We start from the raw sequence: 26,733 nt of genomic DNA, 5'->3' as shown, positions 1-26,733 counted from the left end.
GGGATTAGACCTAGTCGTTCAAAAATGCTGTGTGAAAAACTGCCCCAAGAGTCTAGAAAAAGCTTTAAAAATACAACTCTGATAATGCTAGATTACTTTAGTCTTCTAGTAAAATATCCTATTCATAAGGCAGCTCTCTAGTCTATACCCAACCTAACTTTAGTTTTAATAGGTAGTTAAACAAAGTAAAAGTAAATAAACATACTATACTGAATATTACAGTTCATAGATTGTCTTAACTGTTTTTTTATGTATTACCCAAAATTATTTGGTTTTAAAAAATAATAATAATAAAAAAAGACTACTACTTTGTCTTCACTGCATGACAGATTAAATGTTATTTTAGATTAATTTTAGATTGGGGAACACAAACATATGCATAAAATGTATTTTTAAATATTCAAAACAGACGAGTCCAAACTGTACTCTGTAAAACTAGTAGGGAAGAAAAACAAACAAACAGCAAAATTACTAAAACATAAAAATATTAAAATTCTAAATTGTATATAAAAAAAATAAAGAACAATTTAAGCACATGCTTAACACATGCTTTTAGGGAGTTCTGGACATGAAAAAGACCAAAGAAACTGGGAAGGTGAATTGATTTGAATATTTTATTGTTCCGTTGCAGCAGCCAACAAGTCGGTCCATACACTCCAGCGGAATGCAAATAAATGCATCTACACATCACAGTTCTCTCTTGTGCATTTCTAACTTGATTTTTAATATGTTATAACTGTAAAAGAAAAAGTGAGGATTTTATATAGCTAGTTGCTTACAAAAGCATGTGTATTTATGCATCGCATTTACGTGAACATCCCTTTTGGTTTATAGAACCACTGGTCATAGCAGACCACAAAATATTTTCATGTACAAACTTTTTAAAAGAAAAAAAAGAAAAAAAAAAAGAAATAGACACTTCAAACCAAAAGGTCTTATACTGACCTTATACATTCGATTACGTACAAAAACATGTTCAGCTACAAATGACAAGGAACCCTTAAAAGTCTGTTTTCCATCAGTGATGAAAATAGTTGATTCTTTTAAAATGTAGTAAACTGTCAAGAGTTTGGTAAAGGTAATCTGAGTTTAAGGAATGGTAAAACACTGAGAGCACCAACACTGACCGTCTACAGACAATGGCCTGCCTGGTCACCAGAAGGACTAGAAGGAGCTATAGCTTGTTACCAGTAAATTATCTTTATATTACAAAGCAGTTCTGAAGAGAGCTGTGAGATGGAAAATAAGTAGGGTTTTGTGTTGCAAAATATATTTACAAAAATCTGAGGTTTCATCCAGGTACAGACTAAATTTTTCTAAGTGTGTATCTTAATAAAAGTGCCAATCTAAGAGTCAAAAATCAGAACGCTTTTTCAGATGTTTCAATATTTCATCAGTTTCATGGATGCATTTGCAACATAGTGCAATCCCTCACTATAAACTACATGGTCCTGAACTATAGTGATGATGCTGGTGCTCACTTTAAGTGGCCATTCTTTGGGTTTTAAACCCAAAGTTGGTCAACTCCGCACTGATCCACTACATAATATTATGGTCCTTATATTTGCGATGTTTCTGGTGAACCTACACGAGGTGGATTTCAGGTGCCATCATTCAGCAGCTTAGAACAGCTTGATCATGCTTTCCCTGGACTTGCCAACACCAACCCATTTTACTGCAAAACAGAAAAACAAATATTCAGTGTACAGTAACTAAATAAATCAAATCTAGGAACAGAATTAAAAACCTTTAGTACTTCCCACCGATATGCAAGATTTTCGGGAGCATTTTCTAGATGACTTACCTGGCACCTGTAAAAAGTCCTCAATGAAGCAAATGTAGGCCTGTGCCTGAGCTGGCAGTTCATCAAAGTTGCGTGCTCCCTCTGTGCTGCAGCACCACCCAGGTAATGTCTCATAGGTCACAGAGACCTTCGTCAGGACATCCATGTTAGCTGCCAAAGAGAAAATATGAACATGAAATCAGCCAAAAAAGAAAAACATCAGCTGAAGTAATTTAGTATAAATTTCCAAAAAAAAAAAAAAAAACCTGGAAAGCTGGGCAAGGGCTTGCCATCAACTGTATAGGCCACACCCACTTTTATCTCAGGCAATGTATCAAGTATGTCCAACTTGGTCAGAGCAATACTGCCATCGGAATAAAGAAAACCCAAAAATAAGATTAGCAAAAACAATGGCTGAGGAAATGAGGACATATGCATAGAATGCCTTTCTACGGATCATGCTGAGAGTAGACAGACAGACTCTTACGCTGTGAAACCGTTGACCATGTGAGCATAACGGACCAAAACCAGGTCCAGCCACCCACAGCGTCGCCGTCTGCCTGTTGTCACTCCAAATTCTCTTCCTTTGGACTGCAGCAGATCACCGACGTCCTACACAACACAAATTAGAACACTGTGAATTAGAATTAGCAAACATACACTGAGGGTCGGTTTTCCAGACAGGAATCAAGTCTAAAGAGATTTTACTTTGAGTGGAAACATTTCAATTGTGTAGTCAAAGAAGAACTTTCCCTGATTGGGAAATTGTCTCTGTATTGCCTTTACATGCACTTACACAGGTTGAATTGTGAAGCAGTGGAACTATGATTTTTGGAATTATCTTGCTTCATCCAAAACTTTTTGGAGGAGACGTGGAGTTTGGCATGAAGCAGGGTGTTGATTACCCAATATTACACCCTTGTCCTAAACAATGCTCCAAATGTACACCTTTATAGTTACTGATTGAACACGGATATGTACTGTGTAGCAGAAAGTATTCCCTGGACAGTACAGTTATTTGTACTAAAACTATTTAATACCCATGATTAAAAAATATATAATAAATAAATGAACAAACAAACAGATGCCTCAATACTTTTGTCTACATAGTCTCCATCTACAAAATTCTCAGACACACTTACATTGTTCTGCTCTGTAGGGAACGCTCCAACACCCACTCTGGTGGTGTATGCCTTCACCACACCATAGACTCGTCCAACATGGGACGGGGGCACACCAAGGCCTGTGCACACACCTCCAACAGTGCAGTTTGATGAGGTCACAAACGGATAGGTCCCTGAGAAACACATACATTTCATAGTTAATCATAAACAAGCTGTTTGTGTGAAAAAAAATGATAACTAACTGCCTACTACCCCACTATCATGCAAATCTATAATTCTTACCAAAGTCAATATCTAGGAGGGCTGCATTAGCTCCTTCCACCAGAATCTTCTTGCTAGGTCCAGTTAGGGCTTTATGCATGAAGTAAACCCCATCAGTTACCAGAGGACGCAATCTCTCTGCATAACCCTACAAGCAGAGGAAAAATTGTCAAACACTGGTTCATGTAACACATATTACCAGCTGCAATCATGTCCTGCATTAGCACAGACATGTATTTAAAATCATTACCATTAGTTGCTCTAGTTCTGCATCAACATCAATGTTAAGGTTGGGGTACATGGTCTGAAAATGGCTTGCCAGTACACGGAACCTGTGAAGAGAGAAGTCGGGCATATTGAAAAAGGACCATGGCAAAAGTATAATTAAGTACAACAAGAAAAATTGAACCTTATTTGCTCTCAAAAGTCCCTAAATGGTGCTTACTTTTCTTCAAAAACTGAGAAATCAGAGACCAAATCACACACTCTGAGTCCATTGCGTGCTGCCTTAGAGGAGTACGCAGGACCAATGCCCTTTTTAGTAGTTCCCAAACTGCAACACACAAAAAGACAAATGAAAACAATGAACAATAGAAGCAAGAGTAAACATACTTCTGCTTGAGAGGCGTTTAGAGAAAAGGGAAACCCACTTCTTCCCTGCCTGCTGCTGCCTCTGTTGCTCTTGTATCCCGTCAACAGCCTGGTGGAAATTAAACACTAGAAAATCCAGAGAAAGACAGTAAACTGGCGGCAACTTAATTCCAGAATAGAAACTTCACAGAACCAAATGTAACCAAAACCACATCGCTGACTCTAAATGACAACATGGGCTAAAAGATCCTACCAATATGTGCACGGTCTGAAATCTTCAGTCTCTCTTCCCAACCCTGTAGCCCTAAAATTAAAGAAAAGGAACGGTCTCTCATAAATAGAGGCCCACACATCAGTAAACAACACAGTAGCAGTGTATAAAGAAGAACTGCACAAAAGTAAACCACACTCGATCATTACATTAACCCATTTAACAATGAAACGAATTGTGCATTGTTTATTTCTAGCACACCTAAAGCTTACCATTGCCTTTCTGCATATTCTTCTCAGCCTCTTCAAACAACCCTGGTAGATGAATCACAACTCCATTTCCTACGTCAGACAGACAACAAAGTTACATATCAACGAAGTTACTTATCAGTTCACAGAGAGATAAAACAAAACAATCAGTAACACAGAACACAGAAGAAGCACTAAACAGCCAGCACTGCAACAAGCAGAGACTATGTCTATTTGTGACTCTCTTGTCAGCATTCAATTTTGAGCTGTACTTTGAGAAGATTTTCTTCTATATTGTACCATGTTGCCTACTATTTTACAACACCCACTTAATGGGCCAATAGTACCTCAAGGGAAGTGGACTTTAAAAAAAAATACTAAGCAATGAAAACATGCAAACAAGTGGTGACATGATCCACATTTTGCTTCCTCTTTATGTAATGAAATTATATAAAATAGCAAAAAAATAAAAAAGCATGGTGTTCTGAGGGAACACTGTACCACACTGGAATTGTATAAAGCCATTAGGCACACTAAATAGTGAAATTGTTTGGGACTGAGGATGGAGATGAGAATAAAGATGGAAATACCACAATAGTAAAGAAAAGAAACAGAAGATATTTAAAGCATATCAGGAAAGTTAATAGTTCTTTTTATTGTGAAACGCTGAAACAGCAATGACTAAATTCATGTTCACAACAAACATACCTATGTTTTGCGATCTGTGTCAAAGCAGCTTCACACTGCACAGATATACACGCTGGAACACAGAATCTTCTCGCTATATTTACTTTCTTGCTCCCACAACAGAGAGCTCTGACCATGTTAGCTTCATCTCCCTTCAAATATAAATATACCACTAATATAAATATAATGGCATTTTACATTTCTAACATTCATTATTTTATTTATCCACTATACAAATTGAGTCTTAAGAAGTGCAATGAATCGCAGAATATTGTTGTGATTAATCAGATTTTTTTTTAAATGACAACACTACTATCTATCTATCTATCTATCTATATATCTATCTATACACACACACACACACACACACACACACACACACACACACATTTAAACACCACTATGAAAACTAGAGTAACTAATTACAGTTAATCACAGAATATTGTTGTGATTAATCAGATTCAATGTTTTAATCGACTGACACCACTAGGTTAGTTATAATGTTTAAAGCTGGGGGTTCGCAGGGAGCCGGTGTTTAGTCCAGGGGGCGGTAGAGAGAGCCATCTCTCTCTTATAGGAAAAGAAGGTCAAATTAACTAACGTTAAAGCATACCGATAAAAGAGAGGGCCTTTTTATTGAGAACTCCGCTCGGTAACAGGTGAAAGTCGTATTCCACAGAGTCCACGACCACCGTGTGTCCCGCGTTGTTTCCTCCCTGCAGAAGAAACGGGAAGATTAGCCGCATGGCGGGACTGTAGGAGCGGGACTGCGCCGCTACACGCCATCCTGATACTGATCAACTCAAGGACATAAACAGTACAACTTCATTTACTCTGTTAAAGTAACGTTAGATTTTTAAAAAGAGAAGACACGAATAGGACCAGTTTACACCTGAGTATCTATCCAAAAACACTCTTCTCTGTGTTTATAGCATAAAACTCCAGAGGAGGAAGTAACGTTAAGTTGGCTAGTGGCCTAAAAAACTTGAAGGAAGTTTGTTAGACAATAACTAACTAAAGACATCACTATATATCAACGCCTGGGAGAAAAAACACACAACAATAACTATCTAAACCCCACTGATAACCCAATACAGCGCGTTTTAACTAGAGGTGGGTAACCCGGTCCGAAAAGTTAAAATCCATCCCATGATTTGGTCCCAGATGCCCAACTGCCTGAGTGGCTCGCTGCAGCACCGAGTCGCCCAGGCAGTTGGTACAAAACCCTGGAATGGATTTTTACTGTCCGTACCCGGGTTACCAACCTCTACGTATATAACCCAGCTAACACCATCCATCCATACCTGGCATCTGCACACAATGTCGGCGTCCATAGCCAACAGGTCCACCACTTTCCCCTTCCCCTCGTCTCCCCACTGAGCCCCCAGCACCACGGTCACTTTATTCTGCGGCTCCCGTGGAGTCCGGAGCGCCTCCACCGCGCCGCTCTCCCGCGAGCGCTTCACCGCCGGCTCGCCATTCAAACACGCCGTTTCCCGACCGTTCGACATCGTGCTGTCCGCTGCCATGCTGCTGCCGCTGTGGGGTGATGATGTGCTGTGGGAAGCTCTCTGGCCAACACCAGAGCCTGTTTATGGCGAGACTGCCCACTTTCTCTTCCCCTGCTTTATGAGAAAACCACTGCTTAACGCTAGAGGAAGCCAGCGAGAGAGTCCTCAATGAATAGAAGTGAATGGAGCTAAATGGTTAAATAAAATCTAATTAAAAAACTAACTAACTATTTTTCAGGATTTTCATTTCATTTCGTAAAATTAGCAAAGTATTTCGCTAAAAAGGCAAAGGATACTATGAAAGCTCATTTCCGCCTTTTGGGAAAAACTAAAGGTCATAATTATGAGATAAGTCATAATTATAAGATTACTGAGTCATAATAATGAGATACTACACCCATACATAGTATCTCATAATTATGATTTACCATCTCATATTTATGACTTAGCATCTCATATTTATGACTTAGTATCTCATAATTATAACTTAGCATCTCATAATTATGACTTACTATTTCATAATTATGACGTATCATCTCATAATTATGACTTTCTATTTCATAATTTTGAGTAATATCTCATAAATCTGACAGGGCATCTTATAGTTATGACTTAGTGGAGGACCCTTATTTTTGTCTCCACGTGGCAGAAATAGGTTTCCATAGAAATATCAAATAAATCCAATTAACTAAAATATTTTTTTAATATATATTTTTTTATTTCCATTGGGTTGGAGTAATGTGTGTAATACTTTCTTTTTCATGTAGACCTTTTATTTGCATAAACCATACAAAAAAAAAAAAAAGTTAAGGCTATAGTACTACTGTTTTTTTAGTGGGTGTGGCCAAGCTACTGTTTCATTGGCTGGTTCATGGTCTATTCTGATGGACAACAGCTCTCAAAATGTGTTTATATACAACAAGATATTCAAAAATGTAGAAAATACACGATGTCCATTGTAATGGATGCAGGGTCTGAAAGAGTTAAGCACTAAAGACAAACAGCATTACTGCTTCTGTGTGCTCCTGACTGGTTGGTAAGCTGATGCTGGAGATACAGCAGGAGTACTGTATGTAGAGTTTAAAAGGTTCATAATTGAAGAAATTAATCTTTTTTAATATTAAAATAATCAAATCGTAATAAACTGTGATTTTGCTCAATTGCTCCATATGAACCCATTCATTTTAGACTCACTCACGAGCGCCCTCCAGTTCCCAGACAAACCCAAAATAGACTCTTTAGTACGAAGTGGGTATTCTCCTCTACACACTCTCCACTCCACACACGCTTTTCAAAATACCGGTCCTCACTCAAGATAAAAAAAAACTTAAGTAAAACTAATTTATGTGCTTAGTAAACACTCACACAAGGCTGTTGCAGCTCAAAATAGCTCTGTAATGCTGGAGGTAAAGGTGTAAAAATTAACCAGCAGAATAAAAGCGTTAGGATTGAACACTGGCCCACACAGTGAGAATTAAAAATGATTTGTATGAGTAAAGTACTGCTGTGTTGTGTCTTACTTCACACTGAGGGTAGGGCTGGATTTGGCGGGTAAAGCACTGATGCCTGGTTTTGGCGCTATTTTCACACACTGTAGTTTTGTAGACAGCAGAGATCCACCATAACAAATACTAATGCATCTTAAAAAAATTAAATATCATTGAAAAGTTTCAGTATTTCAGTAATTCAGTTCAAAATGTGAAACTCATATATTATATAGATGAATTACACACAGAGTGATCTATTTTAAGCGTTTATTTCTTTTATTGTTGATGATTACATGATGGCTTACAGCCAATGATAACCCAAAAAAAACAGTATCTCAGAAAATTTGAATATTATATAAGACCAATTGATATTTTTGGTAGTGTGTGCAGTGTTCCAAATCCTGCTGGAAAATGAAATCCGCATCTCCATAAAGTTGTCAGCAGAGGGAAGCATGAAGTGCTGTCAGATTTTTCAGGAAAACACTGCACTGACTTTGGCCTTGATGTAACACAGTGGACCAACACCAGCAGATGACATGTCTCTCCAAACCATCACTGACCATCAGTAAATTTTACATTTTATTTGTAAATCAAGGGACCAGAGTCTGGAGGAAGACACACAGTCCAAGCTGCTTGAAGTCTAGTGAGAAGTTTCCACAATCAGTGAATAAGTGACTTTGTTTGTTAGTTTTTTGGAATTGGCTTGTTTTTCAGCTCTGTTTTGTTTATTCTGGATTTTATTGTGGATGATTAACAACAGTGTGGTTTGTGGTGTGTCAGTTCCATATGTACCAAACTCTCATTATTCAAATATGCCAAGGAAAACACAGCTTTACAAAATGTTGAAAGTAATGGAAATCTGTTTTGCTTGGTAAGAACTGGAATGGTCAAAATATCTAAAAAGTTGACCATCTTAAAGACACTATTTTTGTTTTGTATTTGTTATGATTTTGGTAGATTTGATCTGCAATCAATAAATCCCATCTAATTTCTCTTTGATCACTTTTGTCTATTTTCTCAAATCATTAATATGATAAGAATACTCTCTGCCCATTCACTGTATAGGCCACGTCATGGTGCTTAATCAGGATAAGAGCATTAACCTCTTTATGCTCAGCTCTCACTGCGGTCCCAGCAGCACCATGGTGGTGGAAGATGAGTCTCTACAGTTACAACCAGTGTTTTCAGTCTCTGACAGTGCTGTGTCTGAGGTGTTTGAAGGAGGATGCCACTTATCCTTCCTGTGCTGTTTATTTCTGGCCTGTTTGTATGTTGGGAGTCTGTATGTATGGCCGGCCAACTTACCCAGGTAACTGTGAAAGTGTGCTCAGATTACCCTTTGCCCTGTGAGATAGTATTGACCTGTTTTAGATGACGTAGAACATGTTTCAGACCCTTTAAAGCAACATAACAGGACACAGGTTGCATTAGTACACAGAATATAGAAACTTTGCCAGACTTGTTAAGATGTGGACCCTGTGTGTGTGTATGTGTGTGGTCTAGGGATCACCCCAAAACGATAAAGAAACGCTTCATTAGTGTGCTTTTTGCATCTGCTGTTTCACCACTGGTTGTGTGGGCGTGGATGCAGGCTGAGAAAGTGAAGGTGAGTGGACTCTTTTACATCATACACTTTAGTTCACTCCTAATTATACACACAGTCATGCTGTTTGCACACTCATAGGCACCACACCAGCATTTATTCTCACACTTGCATGTTACGTCATACACACTACTGTATGTACATACACAGACATGCATACACACTATATATACAATTAAACCACATGAACACACGTTTATACTAATAAAACACATCTGTGCATGCTACATGCTCCTTTGTACACCCTATATAACCTCTGAAGCATAATTAATAAAATACACAGGCTGGTATTGTACACAACATGTCATGACATAGTAATATTGTAATTGTAAAAATCGATATAGTGATAATAGCAGTATTAAACAGTTTATTATTTACTATTAAGTTTTAATTATTTCTTTTGGTTTAATTGTTTGCATTTGCAGTTAACATTAATGCACTAAATATTCTGCACTTTAGTAATTTGGTAGAGTTTTCGGCTACATTACTTTTCTTTTATTTTATATTATTATTATTATTATTATTATTATTATTATTATTATTATTATTATTATTATTATTATTATTATTATTATTATTATTATATTTTATACAAAAAGACTCTTGGTAAGTTACTGTTGCTTACAAAATAAGACAAAAATTTAGCAACTTTTATTTCTGAAAAAAAAAAAAAACAGAGTTAGACAAGAACAGGAAGGGAATGTGACATTTCCTGCCCTATTGCCCACTCTATTATGTACAGCACATTCACATTTACACACTCATGCACTATTTATTGTCATAGTTCACAGCTAGTATTTTTTCTTGTTTTATAACATTAATCTTCCATTTAAAATGTTTTTTTTAGCATTCTCCTGCAAATGCATCATGCTGGAGATACATGGATTCTACCTAACAACAATGATATGCAAAAACATTTTTGATACATTGTTAGATACTAATCAGAAATGTATTCATCATAATTTCTCAAAAGCCGAGCCCTCCTGTGTTGTCCCTGCTGGGGATTCGTATAGAGGGTGCAGTGCCTGCTGCTGTGCTGCCTCTGATTCTTACCATGGTAAATTTATTTCAGTATCTCTACTCTAAGTTTATCTGCAAAAAAACAACAAATAACAAAACAAAAACCAGTTATCTCATGATGCAGTGTTAGATGGATGTTGATGGTGATTTTTTAATATGTGGACAGGTGCTTTATCTTGGACCTTTGACTCAGATGGCCCTGGACAGCCCAAAGGGACTGGTACATGAGATTAAATCAGGCTTGGGTGAGTCTTAATAAGACACTGATTGTTTATTTGTGCATAAACTGTATTGATTACAAAGCCAACCTGCATCTGATGGTAAACATGATGCCTGAACTCTGCCTGTAGGCATGAAGAATGTGACTGACTGTGTGAGGGGTTTGCAGTGGCTGAGAAACCATGTTGTGGCACCTCTGACAGAAGAGTTGGTGTTTCGGGCTTGCATGCTGCCGATACTGGTGCCATGTACTGGTCCCACAGCTGCTATCTTCATTGCTCCTCTCTTCTTCGGCGTAGGTACGGATCTTAATTCTAATTACGTTTTTTTAATTGTATTAATCACAATAGTGGTGCCCGAAAAACAGACTATATAATTTTTTTAACTTTATTATAATATATCAGGGTGGTTAGTTATGATATTTACTCCATAATAAATCTGCAAAAACATCACCAGACTTTGTAAATATATATATATATATATATATATATATATATATATATATATATATATATATATATATATATATATATATATACATCCAATGCAGCCCTGGCCAGAAAGAAGCAAATAAAAAGATCAATAAAATAAATGTTTAATAAAATTAGACTGCAAACAGCAGAAAATTACATATAGTATTCATTGATCGTAATTTAAGTGCCTGCAAAGCTAAGGACAGACAGGTAAATAGGATACAAATAGAGACAGATAAGAATAAACTTTTTAGGATTTAGGGTTTTAGAAGTTGTATATAGGTTTTAAAACTACATGCAGGACATGCATATTTGTAGAAGTAGAAGTAAGGCAGTTTTAAAACTTCTCAAGTTATAAATATCTTCTGTATCTTCTAGTTATGTTAAATCTTTATTCTTGATTAATTGTACTACGATTACAAGAAAATACAATAATGCAAGCTATCAACCATTTAAATTTACAAAATATGAGTGTGATGGTTTATTTTATATCTGTTTCTATGTACATTATATAGATATAGATTATATCTAATAAAGAACTAAAATGACAAAATGAACTAAATGAACTAGTAAACAGGAAACACCTGGAGAAGGTAACAAGGGGGCGGAGTTCAAATGACATTGAATACTAGGGCAGAGACAAGGAGAACAATACAGAGCCAGGAAAACATAAGAGACCGGAAAAAACACAGAGATAGATCAGAAAGGACTAGGAACAGGATGAGGAAGTGACATATTAGTGCCATATCGCCTACTCTGTAATGTACAGCGCATTCTCATTAACACACAGACACCCAAAAAAGATGTACAGTATATTTAATAAAGGACTAAAATGCCAAATACACATAAACTCTACATTTGAATATTTTTAGATAATTTGAAAACGTGTTTACCCTTTGCTTTGTTTTAAAATCTCATGATGAATGAACAAAAAACTCTATTAGAAGAACAAATATGTTTTTTTCCCTTTTTTTGTAAAGTTATTTCTATACAGTATCAAAGAGTGTAGCTAAACTGTTGTAGGTGGATAGGCATTTATGTAAATTTTGTGGATTTCATGACATCACAAATCTGTGGTATTTAAACCAACATGTTTTTGACTCCTAGTTTCCATATACACACTACAGGAAGGAGTGGGCATGTATGTTGTAGAGTTTAAAACTCTCCTATTTAACCCTTTTTCCACAGAAAGAGCTTGTTAATAAAGGGATTGTCAAGCTTCATATTCCCTGACTTGCATATTTACCTTCTTTCTCATTGGCTCATTTGTTTATTTGGGTTTTGCTTTTACACAGCCCACTTCCACCATGTCACTGAGCGGCTTCGCTTTGGGAGTGACAGCGTGTTTGACATCCTGGTTTGTGCAGGTAAAATGAACTACAGTGTAAATATCAGTGTCTCTGTTTATACTGACAGGAATGTCTGAACTGCAAGTAATGGTTTTCTCTCAGTCTTTCAGTTCAGCTACACCTCAGTGTTTGGAGCCTACACTGCCTTCATTTTCATCAGAACAGGTTAATACCTACATTCATGTATTATACATTAAAACACACTTTAATGCCTGCTTATTTTACAAACCTTTTCCCGAAATGTTACAGTAAAATACACTGACATGGGATAAGGATTGTGCCATGACTTTTGTTACGCTCCATAGAAGCTGAAAAATGCTGCACTGACATGTAGCAACATTTTAAAAAAGTTTCAAGAACGTTCAAGAGCGAAAAATAATGTTCCAGGAATGTCATGAAAACGTGTGACATAACAATGGTTTGCATCACAACATTATTAAAACGTTTCTCACATAACATTCCCAGCTAGAGGAAAACTAAAAATATGGAAACGTTAAAAGTAACATTCCCAAAACAAAATGACCCAAGTGATGTTACAGTGTCATTACCAGAAAAAAATGTTAATTATAAAAGTTCTAGGAACATCCACAAAACAGGACAGATTAAATGATTTTAGAATGTTAACTGTAATGTTCAGATGGATATGTGTATGGGTCCACCTGTATTTAGTCACTTATCTGTTCGCACCACCAGTCATAGTTATTATTATGATATCCCTGTTCAATATCCAGGTCAATAGCAGCATTTACTAGGAGCTGGTTTAAGAGTATCTAAGCTGGTCTTTGATTGTTTTAAGTGGTTAAAAAGCTGGTCAGGTGGACAAAAACATTCCTTATTCTGCTACACAGCAAAAACTGTTAAAATATCAGCTAAGAGTTAATTTTCACCCTCAAAGTGTAATTTTAATTCAGATTCAAATGGTGTTTAGTGTTGCATATTTTAGTGTTACAAAAAACTGCCCAACTCCACGGAGATTTAAGTAAACTTCGCCCAAAAAAAACATATTATTTGCATAATAAGCGTGCCCCCCCCCCAATCTTATCAGTGTGTAGTCTTGCCCACCAGGGCTACCTTTTATTGGATATTCCATTCCATTTTATATAATTCTTGTTAGCCTAACCGACGTGTTGTAGGCTATGAGAACAAGCTATAATGGTCTGTACTGTAAATTGTGACAAAGTATTGCTAATGCATTGAGAACTTCAATGCAGAATTAGCTGGATGTAAGCAGGGATGTTTTATCCTGTATTTGGAATTAAAAACACAAGCTAAACTCCCCCGAATATTAATTCAATAATAAATAGTCATAAAAATTGAGAAATCTTCTTATAATTTAGTAGAATAACTCTTTTTAGTGTTAGCGTAGCAAATTAGGGAGTTAAACAAATACAAATGTGAGTTAAGAAGGAACTCTGGCAAGGTATTGAGTGTTTAACTATTTTGAAAGTGTTTATATAACTTCAATTAAGAGTGTGGAGCTACAGTATAAAATCCTGGAAAAGTGTTAATTTAACACTTGACATTTTGGTGTGTATCCATGCTGGTTTACCAGCTGTTGACCAGCATGGTATTCGTTTCTTTTGGGTTGTGGTCATTCTTGATCATGGTCGACATACTGATATGATTTTGCATGATTGTGCTGGTCAAGCTTTATCATACTGGTTGTCCAGCTTTGTCAGGTTAATCATTGGTCAAAATCTAAGCAGACCATCTTAACTAGCTTGAGCATGCCATGCTGTTTTTTTTTAAAGGGTTAATGTAGTTGGTCAATTAATTTACAGTAAACAACTTAAAAACCATTACATTTATTTTTTACTAAATAAAGAAAAAATGACTGAAGCTCTTTTTTTCAGAACTCCATCTATCCCTGAGTTTCACTTCATCACTCATCATCATGTTTTTTTTTTTCTTCAGGTCATCTGGTGGGGCCAGTGCTGTGCCACTCTTTCTGTAACTGGATGGGTTTTCCTGCACTGGGCTCAGCCCTGCAGCATCCACAAAGGCCAGCGCTCCTTCTCTCCTATGAGCTCGGCCTTCTGCTCTTCGCCTTCCTTCTTTTCCCCCTCACTGACCCACTGTTTTATGGCATGACGCCCGTCTGTAGTTTAATTCTGGAGCCTCGTTCAGTTTGCACCTGAATCATATAGTAATCAGTGTGTGTATTCAATTACTTTCATTACTATCATTCCTTATTTATCAATGGGCCCATTCTTTTTTCCTGCATTAGGACCTGAACTGCACTGACACAGTCTCTTTATGGAGCATTTTCCTGGCTTTTAACAGGGAAATCTGAAGATGAGAAGAGCTAGGAAAATTTCTGGGAGCAGGAAAAAGGAGGAATCTCTGGAGGAATTAAATATTTAACTCATACAGCCAACAGTTTAAGTTTAAGGAATGCTAAAGAAACACATTTTTCTCCATACACGTTTAAACTATGCCCACAGTTTTTAGAATACTTGCAGAATGAAAGACTTACATTTATTTATTGTCCTTCAAGGATATGACTCTTTAAACCTCACAGACGTCTCAGAGTTTTCAGTGCTGTACCATTTTCTGCCCCATGGTGGTGCTGAAGCCCACTGTCAACTTTTAACATTTTTCAGCCACAATTTTCCATCTGTCAGTTTTATGACATATGGAGTGCAAAGTGTCTTATTCTTTGTGTTGGTTTTAGCAGAACTGTGTAGGGTCTGCGCAGGATCGCATGCAATAGTACAGTAGTCACTGGTCAGATTGATACCAGATGTTAATGTATTTCACAGAAGTTCCACTTCAGGCCACTGAGGAGCCTACACACAGCTCTGGTTACCTGCATTGGGAATATACTCTAGATAGGTAGCTTTTTTCCTGTGTTTTTTTTCTGCATTAATGATTTATTTAAATACCAATACTGGACCACCCTAGACATTGTATATGCATTTGATTTACCTTTGATATTATCTTAATTTAATTTAAAGTGTTTTGTGTTTTTTTCTGGTTCTGTTGCAAGACAAAAAAAATATTCAAGATTCAAGATTTAAAGAGTTTTTTGTCTTGCACAGTAAGAAACAAGTTTCCTCGTGCATTGTGTCAAGATTTAATAATAAATGGACCAATAGAAATGCTCAAAAATGACTTAAAAAATCCCAATATTTAACTAAATTTGGAATACATATAATTATATAACATAGTATCTCTACTTTTTAGTTTACTACATAATTAATCATTTAAACACACAAAGTGCCCTATTCTTGATAAACAGACCAATAGAAATGCTAAAAAATGACATAAAATAAACTGTAATCTTAACAAATGAACTTACTGTTTTGAAGATACATGTTTTTAATTAGATACAAATAATATTCATCTTTGGTCTGGAGCATACATGTGCATTTCTTCCAAAAAAAGATATAAAATCTTGTGTGTTATTGCATCCCTATTGCCAACGCTGAGTTCAGAGATGTTTCTGTATAAGGTTAACATTAGGCTTGAGATTTGCACAATAAATTTTAAATTGCCAATTGAAAAATTCAATTTTTTTGAGTGGAAAAGAGATCACATTTTTATCTTAGGCATGTGCATTTGTCCTTGACACATTGGGCATGTACAGTTGACCTTGATATTTCTGATTCCTGAAAAAAATTGGAGGTTCTCTGTCCATCTTTGCTTCTCATGTATATTGCTTTTGTACTAAATTATTCCTAAAATCATTTAAAATGCTTTTGATCCGTACATTCATCTTTGTTTTGATATCTGTGGGTTAATATTTTAGCTGATCAGCTTATATATTTATATTTTTCTGTCCACATTTTTCTGTTGTTTTCCTTCGTTGTTATGAGTTCCTAAAATAACCTTTTCAAGCTGAAATATTTAGCGAGCACAAACAGACATATCCTGTCTCTTTCCTGTAAGGACTCTATTTTGAGTCACTTGAAGTACAAAGGTTTTTACACACTGCAGCTCGTGCCAGGTATCGATTTCTGCTGTGTTTTGCTTGGCGAGACGTTTTATTTGAAGCCTACTGATGGGGGTCTGCGTGTGTTTAGTTGCTGTCAGCACTCCAGCAGCGCGAATCGTCAATCGTTGCAGCAAATTGGACAGCGCTCATCAAAAATCATTGCCAATCATCATGCAGGTCCCGTCACAAAATAGAAAGCAGTTTGTTTGTTGTTGCGCTTGTCGATAAAGAGCCTGCGACTTAAAAAACTGAGCTGTTTTGCTTTAGCTTTTGTACGTGTGTGTGTGAGCATGTGTGTGTGTGGAGGATGGCTTTGGCTGTGCTCGGCATGCAGAAGCTGCTGAAGTCGGCTCCGGCTCCAGGAAACTTTAATTCCAGCATTCTCCCGAGGCCCAGTGGAAACCAAACGCAGCGCGGCTCAGCGCCGTAACCGGAGAGGCGCGGCGTGACACGCGGCCTGTCTGTGGGTCATTGCCGCACTCCAAACAGACCTGCTGACCCCTGCTTCATCCACACTGACCCCTCACAGAGGGGGGTGCAGAACAGAAGATTTCAGCACAGACAAAAGCCACATTGATAGGAAAGCTGAATACCCAAGCTATTTTAGGAAAAAAATCTCCATATTTAATGCCTTTTATAACTCTACACCTTGTGTCTGCATTCGGATCAGTAACTGAAAGATAAAACTAGGGTTCAAGGTGCAATAGGTGATTTGGTCAGTCACTCAGTTTTCCATGTCATTAGTGGAACAAAATAGCAAAACCAATTCTCCAATTTCAGTAATACTTAAGATGATAATGTTGATTTTGTGGTTTGAGAGCTAGCCTCAGCAAAAAAACGTTTTTCCCTTCACAAAGAAAATCTATCCAGAACCCATGTACCTATCACCCTTAATTCACCCTACTTGAAGAAAGAAGATAATTTTACCTTGCATCAAGACAGGGCTGGACTGGTAATCTGGCGTACCGGGCCGACAGTCTTTAGGCGCCAATGCAGACCGGCCCACAATTTAGAGGGGGTGGCCCATTGGCCCATCTTCAATATAGACAGTGGACTGGTTAAAGTAATGCTGTTGTTTTTGTTTTTAATAAAGCGCCACAATCAGGCTCAATGTTTGTTTGTTTCATCTAGATCGAAAGATCCTCTCATGATGACAGTAGGAGAAAACCCTGGTTTCAAGCATTTAATAAAAGAGCCCCATTAAACATTCCATCCCCAAAAAAACATGAAGTTGATAATGGATAAAGAATGCTCTATTAGTAGCCTGTAGCCTGATACAAATAAATGTTATAGCTGTTAAAAGGAGGAAGCATCTTTAACTTTAAAAATTAAAATTGAACTGTTGTATCAGAGAAATAAAAAAAATACATATTAGAGATGATTTCAATAAAAAGGATAAAAAAAAAATTTAACTACACAAAAATATAGCAGACAAAAATAGTGGAGTTAACAATAGACTCTAAACTTTTTATATTTAATATTCTGACGATACATTATGCGTCTCTGTAACCCTTACATACATAAATTACAAGTCGGTTGTGCTCTGCTAATTATGAGGGGCCGGTCTATACCAAAAATGCCAGGGCCGATTTTTTTTGTCCCAGTCCAGCCCTGCATCAGGAGTTCTCTTGAATGTTAAAGGGTTCTTTAACTTTAAGAAAATGACGTGCGGTATCCAGGATTCGCTGTCCCCAAATATTTCTCAGACTCAGAGTCCTTCTCAGATGTTCCATACAGATCATCACCCTCTAGAGCTTTTCCTCCACTGACAGCTCCTGAGATCTTTGTGAACTGTGTGTGATTAAGAGCAGAGCCATTTTTTCCCCATAAGCTTTGAAGCGTTTCTCTTCCCGGATCTTTGCCTGTTGTTATAATGTGTTCAACACACTTTTGTCATATACGCGCATATGGCTTTAACGGTACTCCTGTGGATACGTAGTTTTCCACTGGCTCTGTGAATGACAGAGCTGTCAGCGGGGGTGAAATATGCTGGTAGCTGCTCTATGTTGAAACCCTTTTATTTGGTACAACATTGATTTATTTGTCGTTCGGTGCTGTACAAATTCTGCTTTTGCAATCATCACACAGTTCCTAATAGTCACTGTCAGCGGGGAGGAGGCCGTCGCAACTGTCTGATGCGCTGTTTGTTTGAAGTGCTTCTTTGTCTGGTGACCTTGTAACTCACACCAACCACAAAGTGAGGGTCCCAGACTAAACATGCAGAATCTGAATGGCTTTGAGCTATAGTGGTCGAGAGTACTAAAATACTGTATGTCCACAGGGAGAACTTCATTTTCCTTTTGTTGCATGAAGAAAGATTTGTCTGAGTCTCAATGAGGTCAGTAGCTGGTTAGGGAAAAGAGGCTGTCACTGATTAGCACCCCGCTAGATGTAACAGAACAATGGAAATACTGAGGCAACTGTAAGTTCACTCCATCAAAATTTTACTTCATGACTCTCTGAAATGTCCATTCCAGAAGTCACCCTCTTGCTTTATTAGTTCTAACTTCTGCCATTCAGTTTGTGAAACGTGGAACATCTGATCTGCTTTTTTAATTAAATTTCCAGGCAAATCTTTAGCACTCACAGTTTTCTCCACATGCTGTTGTCAGCACTTTCTGGCTAATGTTGATCTTATTTTGGAAGCAATCAAGCACAATATTGCTAAACCTGCAATCTCCATTTAGGAATTTATCACGGATGACTCTCAGAGGTAACAACATTTCTTCATGTTCCTGCCAAATGTCCCTTTAATCTTTTTACAAACCCACTGAACTCAACTGCATTTAGATGACAAAAACAACATTTTCTGTCTAGAACTTAATATGTTTAAATGGACAAGTTTAAGCTTGAGAAGATCTAACACAGAGTATTAACCCTCTTAGACCATGTATGTAAACCAGTTCTTCACTTCTTTGTCATGATGATTTAACTAAAGGTTGATTGATTGATGATTGTTTTTTTTAAATAATTTTATTTCTAATTTTTCCCATTTTCTCCCCAATTTACACAGCCAATTACCCAACCCATTCATTAGGACTATCATTAGTGATACCTCAACACACCAGGAGGGTGAAGACTAACACATGCTTCCTCCGATACATGTGAAGTCAGCCACCGCTTCTTTTCGAGCTGCTGCTGATGCAGCATTGCCGAGCAGCCAGCGCGCTTGGAGGAAAGTGCAGCGGCTCGGCTCTGGTACATCAGCTCACAGACGCCCTGTGCTGCAGACATCACCATAGGAGTGATGTGGGGAAAGAGCGCCATCTACCCACCCAGAGGGAGCAGGGCCAATTTTGCTCCCTCTAATGCCGGCAGCTTGATGGCAAAGCTGCATGTGCTGGGGTTCGAACCGGCGACCTCCTGCTCATAGTGGCAGCGCTTTAGACCACTGGACCACTCGGCGCCCGATTGATGATTGTTTATTGGGTCTGAAAATAGAACCCTATGGGACGCCATTGCCAATTAATTTACAATAGTTTCTGCATTAATATCAGTAACTGACTAAAAACCAAGAGTTAAAGGCATTTAAAAAGTGTCTCTACCTCTCTACCTATTTGTTGCCACGTTGATTTAAATAATGAGGCCATCCGAAAGAGATCCAGGAACAATTTACTAGGGAAAGATCTTCTCTCTTCAACAAAAACAAGCAAGGTTTTCCAGTGTAATGCCTGCATGGCTGTGGTTTCCTGCTTGTCCGCGGATGTGGTTGTTTTTGAAGGCTTTTTTTCTTTAGAGGGAGAATGGTCCTCACACATTTCTATCGCTTTTATCTGGGTTGCCCTCATATATCATATAAAATTTTTTGTTACTACTGTTCTTTCAATGAGCCAAAGCAAATTTAAGAGAAGCTCTGCAGATGTTCTGCCATAGATGTGAGAACACTTCACATCACAAGAAACCACAGGCCATACCATATTTCCCTTACTCTCTTGTTATGTGTCTGAATTTGGGATTTCATCAAACCACAGCATTCCAGGCTAAGCTTCGACACGGTCAGTCAAATGGCTCAAGCCATGCATTCTTCTGCAGATTTTTAACACCTTAAAGAAATGGCTCAGCGAAAAATCTAATCTACACAATTACCCCTCTACCCCAGATGTAATCACTCAGCCATGATATGTTTTAAAATGGCTATGGGCTAATAGTTCTAACAACAAATAGAAGTCAGCTGTCATTACAAATTGCTTTTGCTTTTGCATATCCACACTTCACTTAACCGGCTCAAACCCAGTCCTGTGCTTGTGCTCTTTTATTTGTGTATCAGGAGGGTCTACTTACCCTAACTGTGGAAAAAGACAACCTTGTCAGTTTTTGTGGGCCACAAAAGACACGTTGAATAGAAATGGAAAATTTAACACAGCGTTCAGATTTTGCTTTTCATTCTGCAGCATATGTGCAGAATTAAACCACTCCACACACTGCCTTTGTTAAGGAGGCTTTGCCAGGTTTGCAATCTGTCACAGTGTATGGCTTTTTAAAAATGTACTGCTACTAAAAACAGAACAGAATAATGGAAATAACATTATTTGTAAGTAACACAAACTGTAAAGTGCAAAACCAATGCAAGAAGAGAAGAAGAGGAAAGTGATCAACAAAGAAGGAGATCTTCACATGAAAGGTGAAAAAAATGTTAGCTAGCTAGTCTAAACTAAATCATGTAGTGTGAAGTGCTGAAAGATGCTCACTGAGACACAAATGGTAAATTTCTAGATTGGTCAGTGACTGTGAGTCAAGAGCAGACTACTTACAGCCAATGGGGTTGCGTTAAGAGAGAACAATGTGTTCAACTAATCTGCCACAATCCACAAAAACAACCACAACATCATGTAATTAATGGCCCTGTGTGGCCAATCAGTCATGTAGTGTGAAAGCCACAAAGTACTGATACCTCAAAAAAATTGTGTAGTGGCATTAAATGTAAAGTCTATCTCTGCAGCAGACAACAGGGAGACAAGCAACCAGTCATAAATGACAATTCGCAATTTGTGACTACGATTTAGCAACAAGCAGCACGTTTCATGACCCTAGAGCAATAAGCAATAAATAAGTCAAATTATTTTTTATGAAAATTCGAAACTGAAAAAACAAAAATTATTCAGAATAATCATAGACATGGGTACCAAGGTCCTCAGCTTTTTCTCTCTGAACTTGTACTCATATTGTTATTAGTGTGGTTGTAAACATGGAAGAGAGGCTTATAACAACTTTTTCTTCTTTTCCTGTTTTATATGATGCATCTTTGCACATTTACAAAGACAATTCAAACAAAGAAAAGATAAGCGTGAAAGAAAGTAGTTTCTTGTGTCGGTGTCTCTGGTGGGTTGGTCGCTTGATAGATTAGTCAGCATGCTAACCATCCACACCAATACATATCCATATGTGTCAAAGTGAGTGGCCAAGATAAATATTGAGGCCATGTGAGCAACTTGTTACCTGTCATGGTGAACACAGGGTTCAGATTTGTATAGCTGGAAATGGCCCCAACCAAATTATGCTTCTTTGGTGGAAAAATGTTGTTAAAGTGTCCTCTAGAATAGCAAAAAGAAGAGAAATTGCCCTATTGGCAGCTCTGCCAACAGTGCCCATTTCTTTCCAAAAAATATAATGTTAGGCACAAAAAATAGATGCTTACTAAAGGTGTGATTATTACTGATACTCTGGTTCTTATGTATCTTAAAAACAATGTAAATTTTAAATGGGACAATTTTCTGTTATTACAGTCAATACAAAATGGAGGCTAGTGGTAATGCTCTATTGTATAGTATTTTTTAATTTACAGTGGCTAATAGCACATAATGCTCTGCAAATGAGCTCTTAATCTTAATTAAGGATAAGGACTATGTTATTGTATGTGGTGCATTATACGTTTTTGTGTGCTGGTGGGGCTCTGTACTGTGTCTAAGTGCCCCTTATTATTTTTTGGCCCCTGTCACCTCAACCAGCCATTATTCAAACAGTCATATATATATATTTTACTCTTTGAGCACAGCAGCTACCTTTTAAACTGGCAGAAAATGTCATGCTAAATTGACCAACAGAAATAAATAGTTGAAATTACCTTAACGACTTAAAATGACTAAAATTATGTTTATTTGTGTTTGTAAGGTTACATTTCCTTCTCCTATAAAGGTGCCACTGACGACATAACAATCCTGAGCAAGTGACGTGTGGGTGGATGTACAGGTCTTTTAAAGATTAAGGGTTTAGGCTGTGCTAGACTGGTCTGGCACTTGTTAAGTCACTTCAAAGTTATGGGTTACCCCCAGGCAAGTCACCCCACAATGCAAAATGGATTAGATAAATCCAAAATGTTTTTTGTATATTGTCTCTTGCTGATAAACTGACATTCGGATGGTTGTGATAAAGTGGTCGTGTCCTCAGTATAAATACCATTGCAGGAAACCAGCTGGTTCTTAGCTAGTGGAGCTCAGGGCCCAAAATAAAGAATCTGTGGGTAATAGAGAACACTTTCCAGAAGATGAAGAAAAAAAAAACCTTGAGAATTTCCTCGGGTGAATCAGTGGGCCACATGGCTGTGGCTAATAGTTTCAGTATGTCTAATGAATCCTGAGCCTCCATAGGGGAAGACATGCCATGGCACTCAGGGTCAATAAACAAACTGTGGGACCCATTAAACGTGCACACAAACAGCGAAGGGGACCTCAACTTGACACCTTGTTTTCACAGAGGCCGTAATCACCACCGAATGAGCACAATAAGTGTGAGTGAGGTGTTGTGATAGGGGAAGCTGCTTTTTAAAGACCAAATGAAATTGCACAGTCAGATGCATGTCGTCTGCTCAGGAATGATCAATGGTATGTGAAATATCCACAGAGGGATCCAAGAGTTCAGATTTTTTGCAGCTCTCCTCATATGATCCAACTGTGCTGCAGAAAGCTATACGATACTGCATAGCAAGTAGGAAAAAATGTAGCGGCCCCTCAGCTCTGGCATTTTTGCTGTCTTTACAAAATTGTGCATATTTGATACATTAAAGGAAAAATGTTCTTTTTTTTCACGTTTGAAAGCGTTCAATTTGTATGAAAGCCCATTTCCACCACCTAAAAATAAATCCAGTATTTTTTTCCTCAGAATTACGCAAATTGTTGTTATTTTAAATAATAATTATTTTAAGATACTTAGTCATTATTTTGACATTATAATTAAAATAACGCTCATGTTTGCCTGCTACTGTTGTAGTATGTCTGGCAACCCGGGGTGTGGAAATGGGACTGGGAAAACAGTGGTGGGCAGGTTTAGAGGCTAAAACCCACACAGATTACCATGACGTACCACATGACGTACAAACATACTGGCTGAAGCTGTGCTGAAACTGAAACTTAGAATGTTTCCATGATAAACCGCCTGGCCAAAAAAATTCACCACCTGGATTTAACTAAGCGAATGATGTGGGTTTGTTGCTGCAGTTGTTCAGGTCGAGGTTCAGCAACAGTATGTGCTAAGAGAAAAGGTCAGCTGACTACTTGAATATACTGAATATACTGAATATACACCAGGTTATTCCATCAATGGGTTTTTTCTTCCCTGATGGCACGAGCATATTCCAAGATGCGATATCAGGATTCATGGGGCTGGAATTGTAAAAGAGTGATTCAGGAAGCATAAGATGATCATCATTTTCACCCATGGATTATTCACCACAGAGTCCAGACCTTAACTCCATTGAGAATCTTTGGATGTGCTGAAGAAGGCTTTGTGCAGCGGTCAGACTCTACCATCATCAATGCTGCTGCAAGATCTTGGTGAAAAATTAGTGCAAAACTGGATTGAAATGAATCTTTTGTCATTGTAGAAGCTTATCGAAACAATGCCACAGTGAACATGTGCTGCAATCAAAGCTAAAGGCAGTCCAACCAAATATTAGTGTTACCATTTTTTTGGTGGTGACTTTTTTATATGATGACACACCCTGATCATTTTATGAGCTGCTGCAGAAAATATAATCCTTATTGGTCCTTTCAATCAGTTTTTTTGATTACACAGACCGTAAGATTGGGGCTTATCAAAAACCCAGAGTCATGTTGAGCATTAAAGGAACGCCAGTCGCCATTCTCTTCATTTATTATGTTGGACATATCCCAATTGCGTTCCTTTTCATATGCATAGAAAATAAACGTACAGTTAATAACATACTTAAATATTTATTGTAAGTTGTGTCTTCAGCTTCTCAATAGGTTGTTTTAGGTTTTGTGCCAGTGCTCTGTAAAGCTTCCAACTTAGTTGCTACAGAGCGTTAGTGGACAGAGCATGGATGAATCTTTTGGTAAGGTAATTTCAAATCTTTCATCTCGACAGCAGATATCAAAAACGTTTCAGGTTGAAATCTCTGGAGTTCAGTTTCTTTGCCTTCATAATTCACAGTGTGGGAGAATCTGTGTCCAGGTTCTTCAGGATCGGGGTAGAACGTTGTAGAGGAGAATGCTTTTGCAGTTCTGTTATTTGAGGGGCAGTTGCTCATTTCTGTCCAGATACGCCTCTGCAGTATGAAAGAGAGGCTCTAGGTATGTATGAAGGTTTCCACATCCAAGCAGTAAGGTCCATAGAGAGAAAAGTGCAGATGCAATATAGATTAGCATTAATGGAGGCAGCATATGCTACCCACATCACCAGTCAGCAGAGGGCTGAGGTAATAAAGAAAGGTCATCCTACACGTCCATACCTGGCTTGCCAACCTGAGTAAGACAGTTTTATAGGTGAAAGAATCGTATGGCTAAGCATTAATTGAAAGACCAGAGCACAGGTAATGGTGGAGACCAGGTCAGAGAGAATGAAGCTTCTCTCAAGGAGCTGAATAGTTTTTTTTTTTAGTTTGTGAAATGTTTATGGAATTTCTGAGACGAACACAGGGTTGGTGTGCTCATTTGAGCTTTCTAGAGAAGCACTTCAGCCAGGAAATAAAGGATTATGTGTTATATAATATCTGAAGTTATAGGAGTACTGACAAGCTACAGCCATATACTAAAGGCCAGTGAGACCTTTAATTAAATTACATTCCAAAGACATCTCCATCAGGTTGTTGGGTCTTAAGCCAAATTCTATTAAAGCACTGTACACGTGGCTTGAGCTTGAACACCAGCTTACATACTGCAAGTCAAAGTTAATGGAAAGGCCACTTTATGAATGAGGTAACAATGGAAAATTAAATGGAAAGGTTTTCTGCAGCGAGTCAAAGTTGGCAGCAGAATCTGAGGAGGCAGAGTGCATTAACAGCCATGAATTGAGTTGAATAGTACGAGCAGCTTGCTTGCTGCATTAGCTCAAATTGATCCAGCTTGTCAGATTCTCATTTTTGTTTAAAACACATCACACACATAATTTCACTTATTCATGCAAACACATATCAGTAGGGAGCACTCAAGTCTTCTAGGCCTTCATAAAAGGCCTAAAGATTTATGAGAATGGAAAAAATATATGCTTTCTTACACTTCCAATGCGCTAGACTTGTTTTCCTTGAGAAATATCTAAATATAAAGATAAAATGTTATTTAATAAAGGTGACAGTTCTATATAATTTAAGTTAGTTGGCTTACATTTACTTTAATTTTTAATTAATTTCAGACAGAATGAACCCAAGATATTTCAGATTTTGTCTGGTCAACTTAATTTCATCTGTTAATATACATCCATTTTTGCATTTTAGTCTTGAAAGGGCGATTTAGGACTATTTATGAGGTAAAAAAATGTGATGACAAACAGGTGATTGTTTTGTAGCAAATCATGATTTTGTACAAAAGCAAGATCCAAGAAAGGCAGAGTCTTTGAGGAGCAAAGAACATCAGAGGATCTCCAGTTTGTAAAAAAAAAACTAATGTGTGAGATAATTATTAAAATATTTAAAAAACAATGTTTCATACAAAAATACTGGAATGCATTTGCATATTTCTATCTCTAGATAGAAAAATGTCATTAAATAATTCAAGAAAACTTCAAAACAGAAGCCTTCTTTTTACCAACCATGTTTCTGGGCTTGGAGGCATCTGGGATGGACCATCACACAGTGAAAATGTGTAATACAGTTTTATAATACAAATATATTTTATTGTAATTTTTGTAATACAGATTTATTTTATTGGAAAAAGTACTTTTGGGGAATTTTTAAACAGTGTTTAAACATTTTCACAAGACAGCTTTACATTGATCCAGTCTAGTTTTGTAATGTTGCAATAAAACAGCTGCATGCCAGCTCAATTAGACTGTTACACGCT

The 26,733-nt window shown here is 37.5% G+C and overlaps 2 protein-coding genes across 2 annotated transcripts; one reads left to right on the top strand and one right to left on the bottom strand.

The window, feature by feature from the left end:
* Positions 1 to 596: 596 nt before the first annotated feature.
* Positions 597 to 6,464, bottom strand: adssl (adenylosuccinate synthase, like). The gene is made up of 13 exons (XM_007244527.4): positions 6,210 to 6,464; positions 5,519 to 5,621; positions 4,243 to 4,311; positions 4,013 to 4,063; positions 3,819 to 3,885; positions 3,614 to 3,721; positions 3,419 to 3,500; positions 3,190 to 3,316; positions 2,926 to 3,080; positions 2,271 to 2,395; positions 2,050 to 2,147; positions 1,805 to 1,954; positions 597 to 1,675 (listed from the first exon to the last, which is right to left on the bottom strand). Exons 1-13 carry the CDS (start codon positions 6,432 to 6,434, stop codon positions 1,623 to 1,625), a joined length of 1,413 nt encoding a protein of 470 aa, XP_007244589.2. The 5' UTR covers positions 6,435 to 6,464; the 3' UTR covers positions 597 to 1,622.
* Positions 6,465 to 8,928: 2,464 nt separating this feature from the next.
* LOC103028746 (CAAX prenyl protease 2) lies at positions 8,929 to 16,223 on the top strand. The gene is made up of 8 exons (XM_049466764.1): positions 8,929 to 9,212; positions 9,407 to 9,509; positions 10,480 to 10,563; positions 10,693 to 10,771; positions 10,877 to 11,044; positions 12,514 to 12,585; positions 12,670 to 12,732; positions 14,482 to 16,223. The coding sequence occupies exons 1-8, from the start codon at positions 8,977 to 8,979 to the stop codon at positions 14,703 to 14,705; spliced, it is 1,029 nt and encodes a 342-aa protein (XP_049322721.1). The 5' UTR covers positions 8,929 to 8,976; the 3' UTR covers positions 14,706 to 16,223.
* Positions 16,224 to 26,733: the final 10,510 nt, after the last annotated feature.

The sequence above is a fragment of the Astyanax mexicanus genome, chromosome 17 (genome assembly GCF_023375975.1).
Source record: "Astyanax mexicanus isolate ESR-SI-001 chromosome 17, AstMex3_surface, whole genome shotgun sequence".
Taxonomy (NCBI): Eukaryota; Metazoa; Chordata; class Actinopteri; order Characiformes; family Acestrorhamphidae; genus Astyanax; species Astyanax mexicanus.
Note: the sequence above shows the minus strand (reverse complement) of the source record. Positions and strands in the feature narration are given on the sequence as shown.

Coding starts and splice junctions, on each gene's coding strand:
- adssl (XM_007244527.4), bottom strand. CDS start 6,434: ATGGCAGCGGACAGCACGATGTCGAACGGTCGGGAAACGGCGTGTTTG. Junction 3,722..3,818: donor CAGCAGCAGGCAGGGAAGAA/GTGGGTTTCCCT, acceptor TGTGTGTTGCAG/TTTGGGAACTACTAAAAAGG. Junction 1,955..2,049: donor GCCCTTGCCCAGCTTTCCAG/GTTTTTTTTTTT, acceptor TCTCTTTGGCAG/CTAACATGGATGTCCTGACG.
- LOC103028746 (XM_049466764.1), top strand. CDS start 8,977: ATGGTGCTTAATCAGGATAAGAGCATTAACCTCTTTATGCTCAGCTCT. Junction 11,045..12,513: donor TCCTCTCTTCTTCGGCGTAG/GTACGGATCTTA, acceptor GCTTTTACACAG/CCCACTTCCACCATGTCACT. Junction 12,586..12,669: donor TGACATCCTGGTTTGTGCAG/GTAAAATGAACT, acceptor GTTTTCTCTCAG/TCTTTCAGTTCAGCTACACC.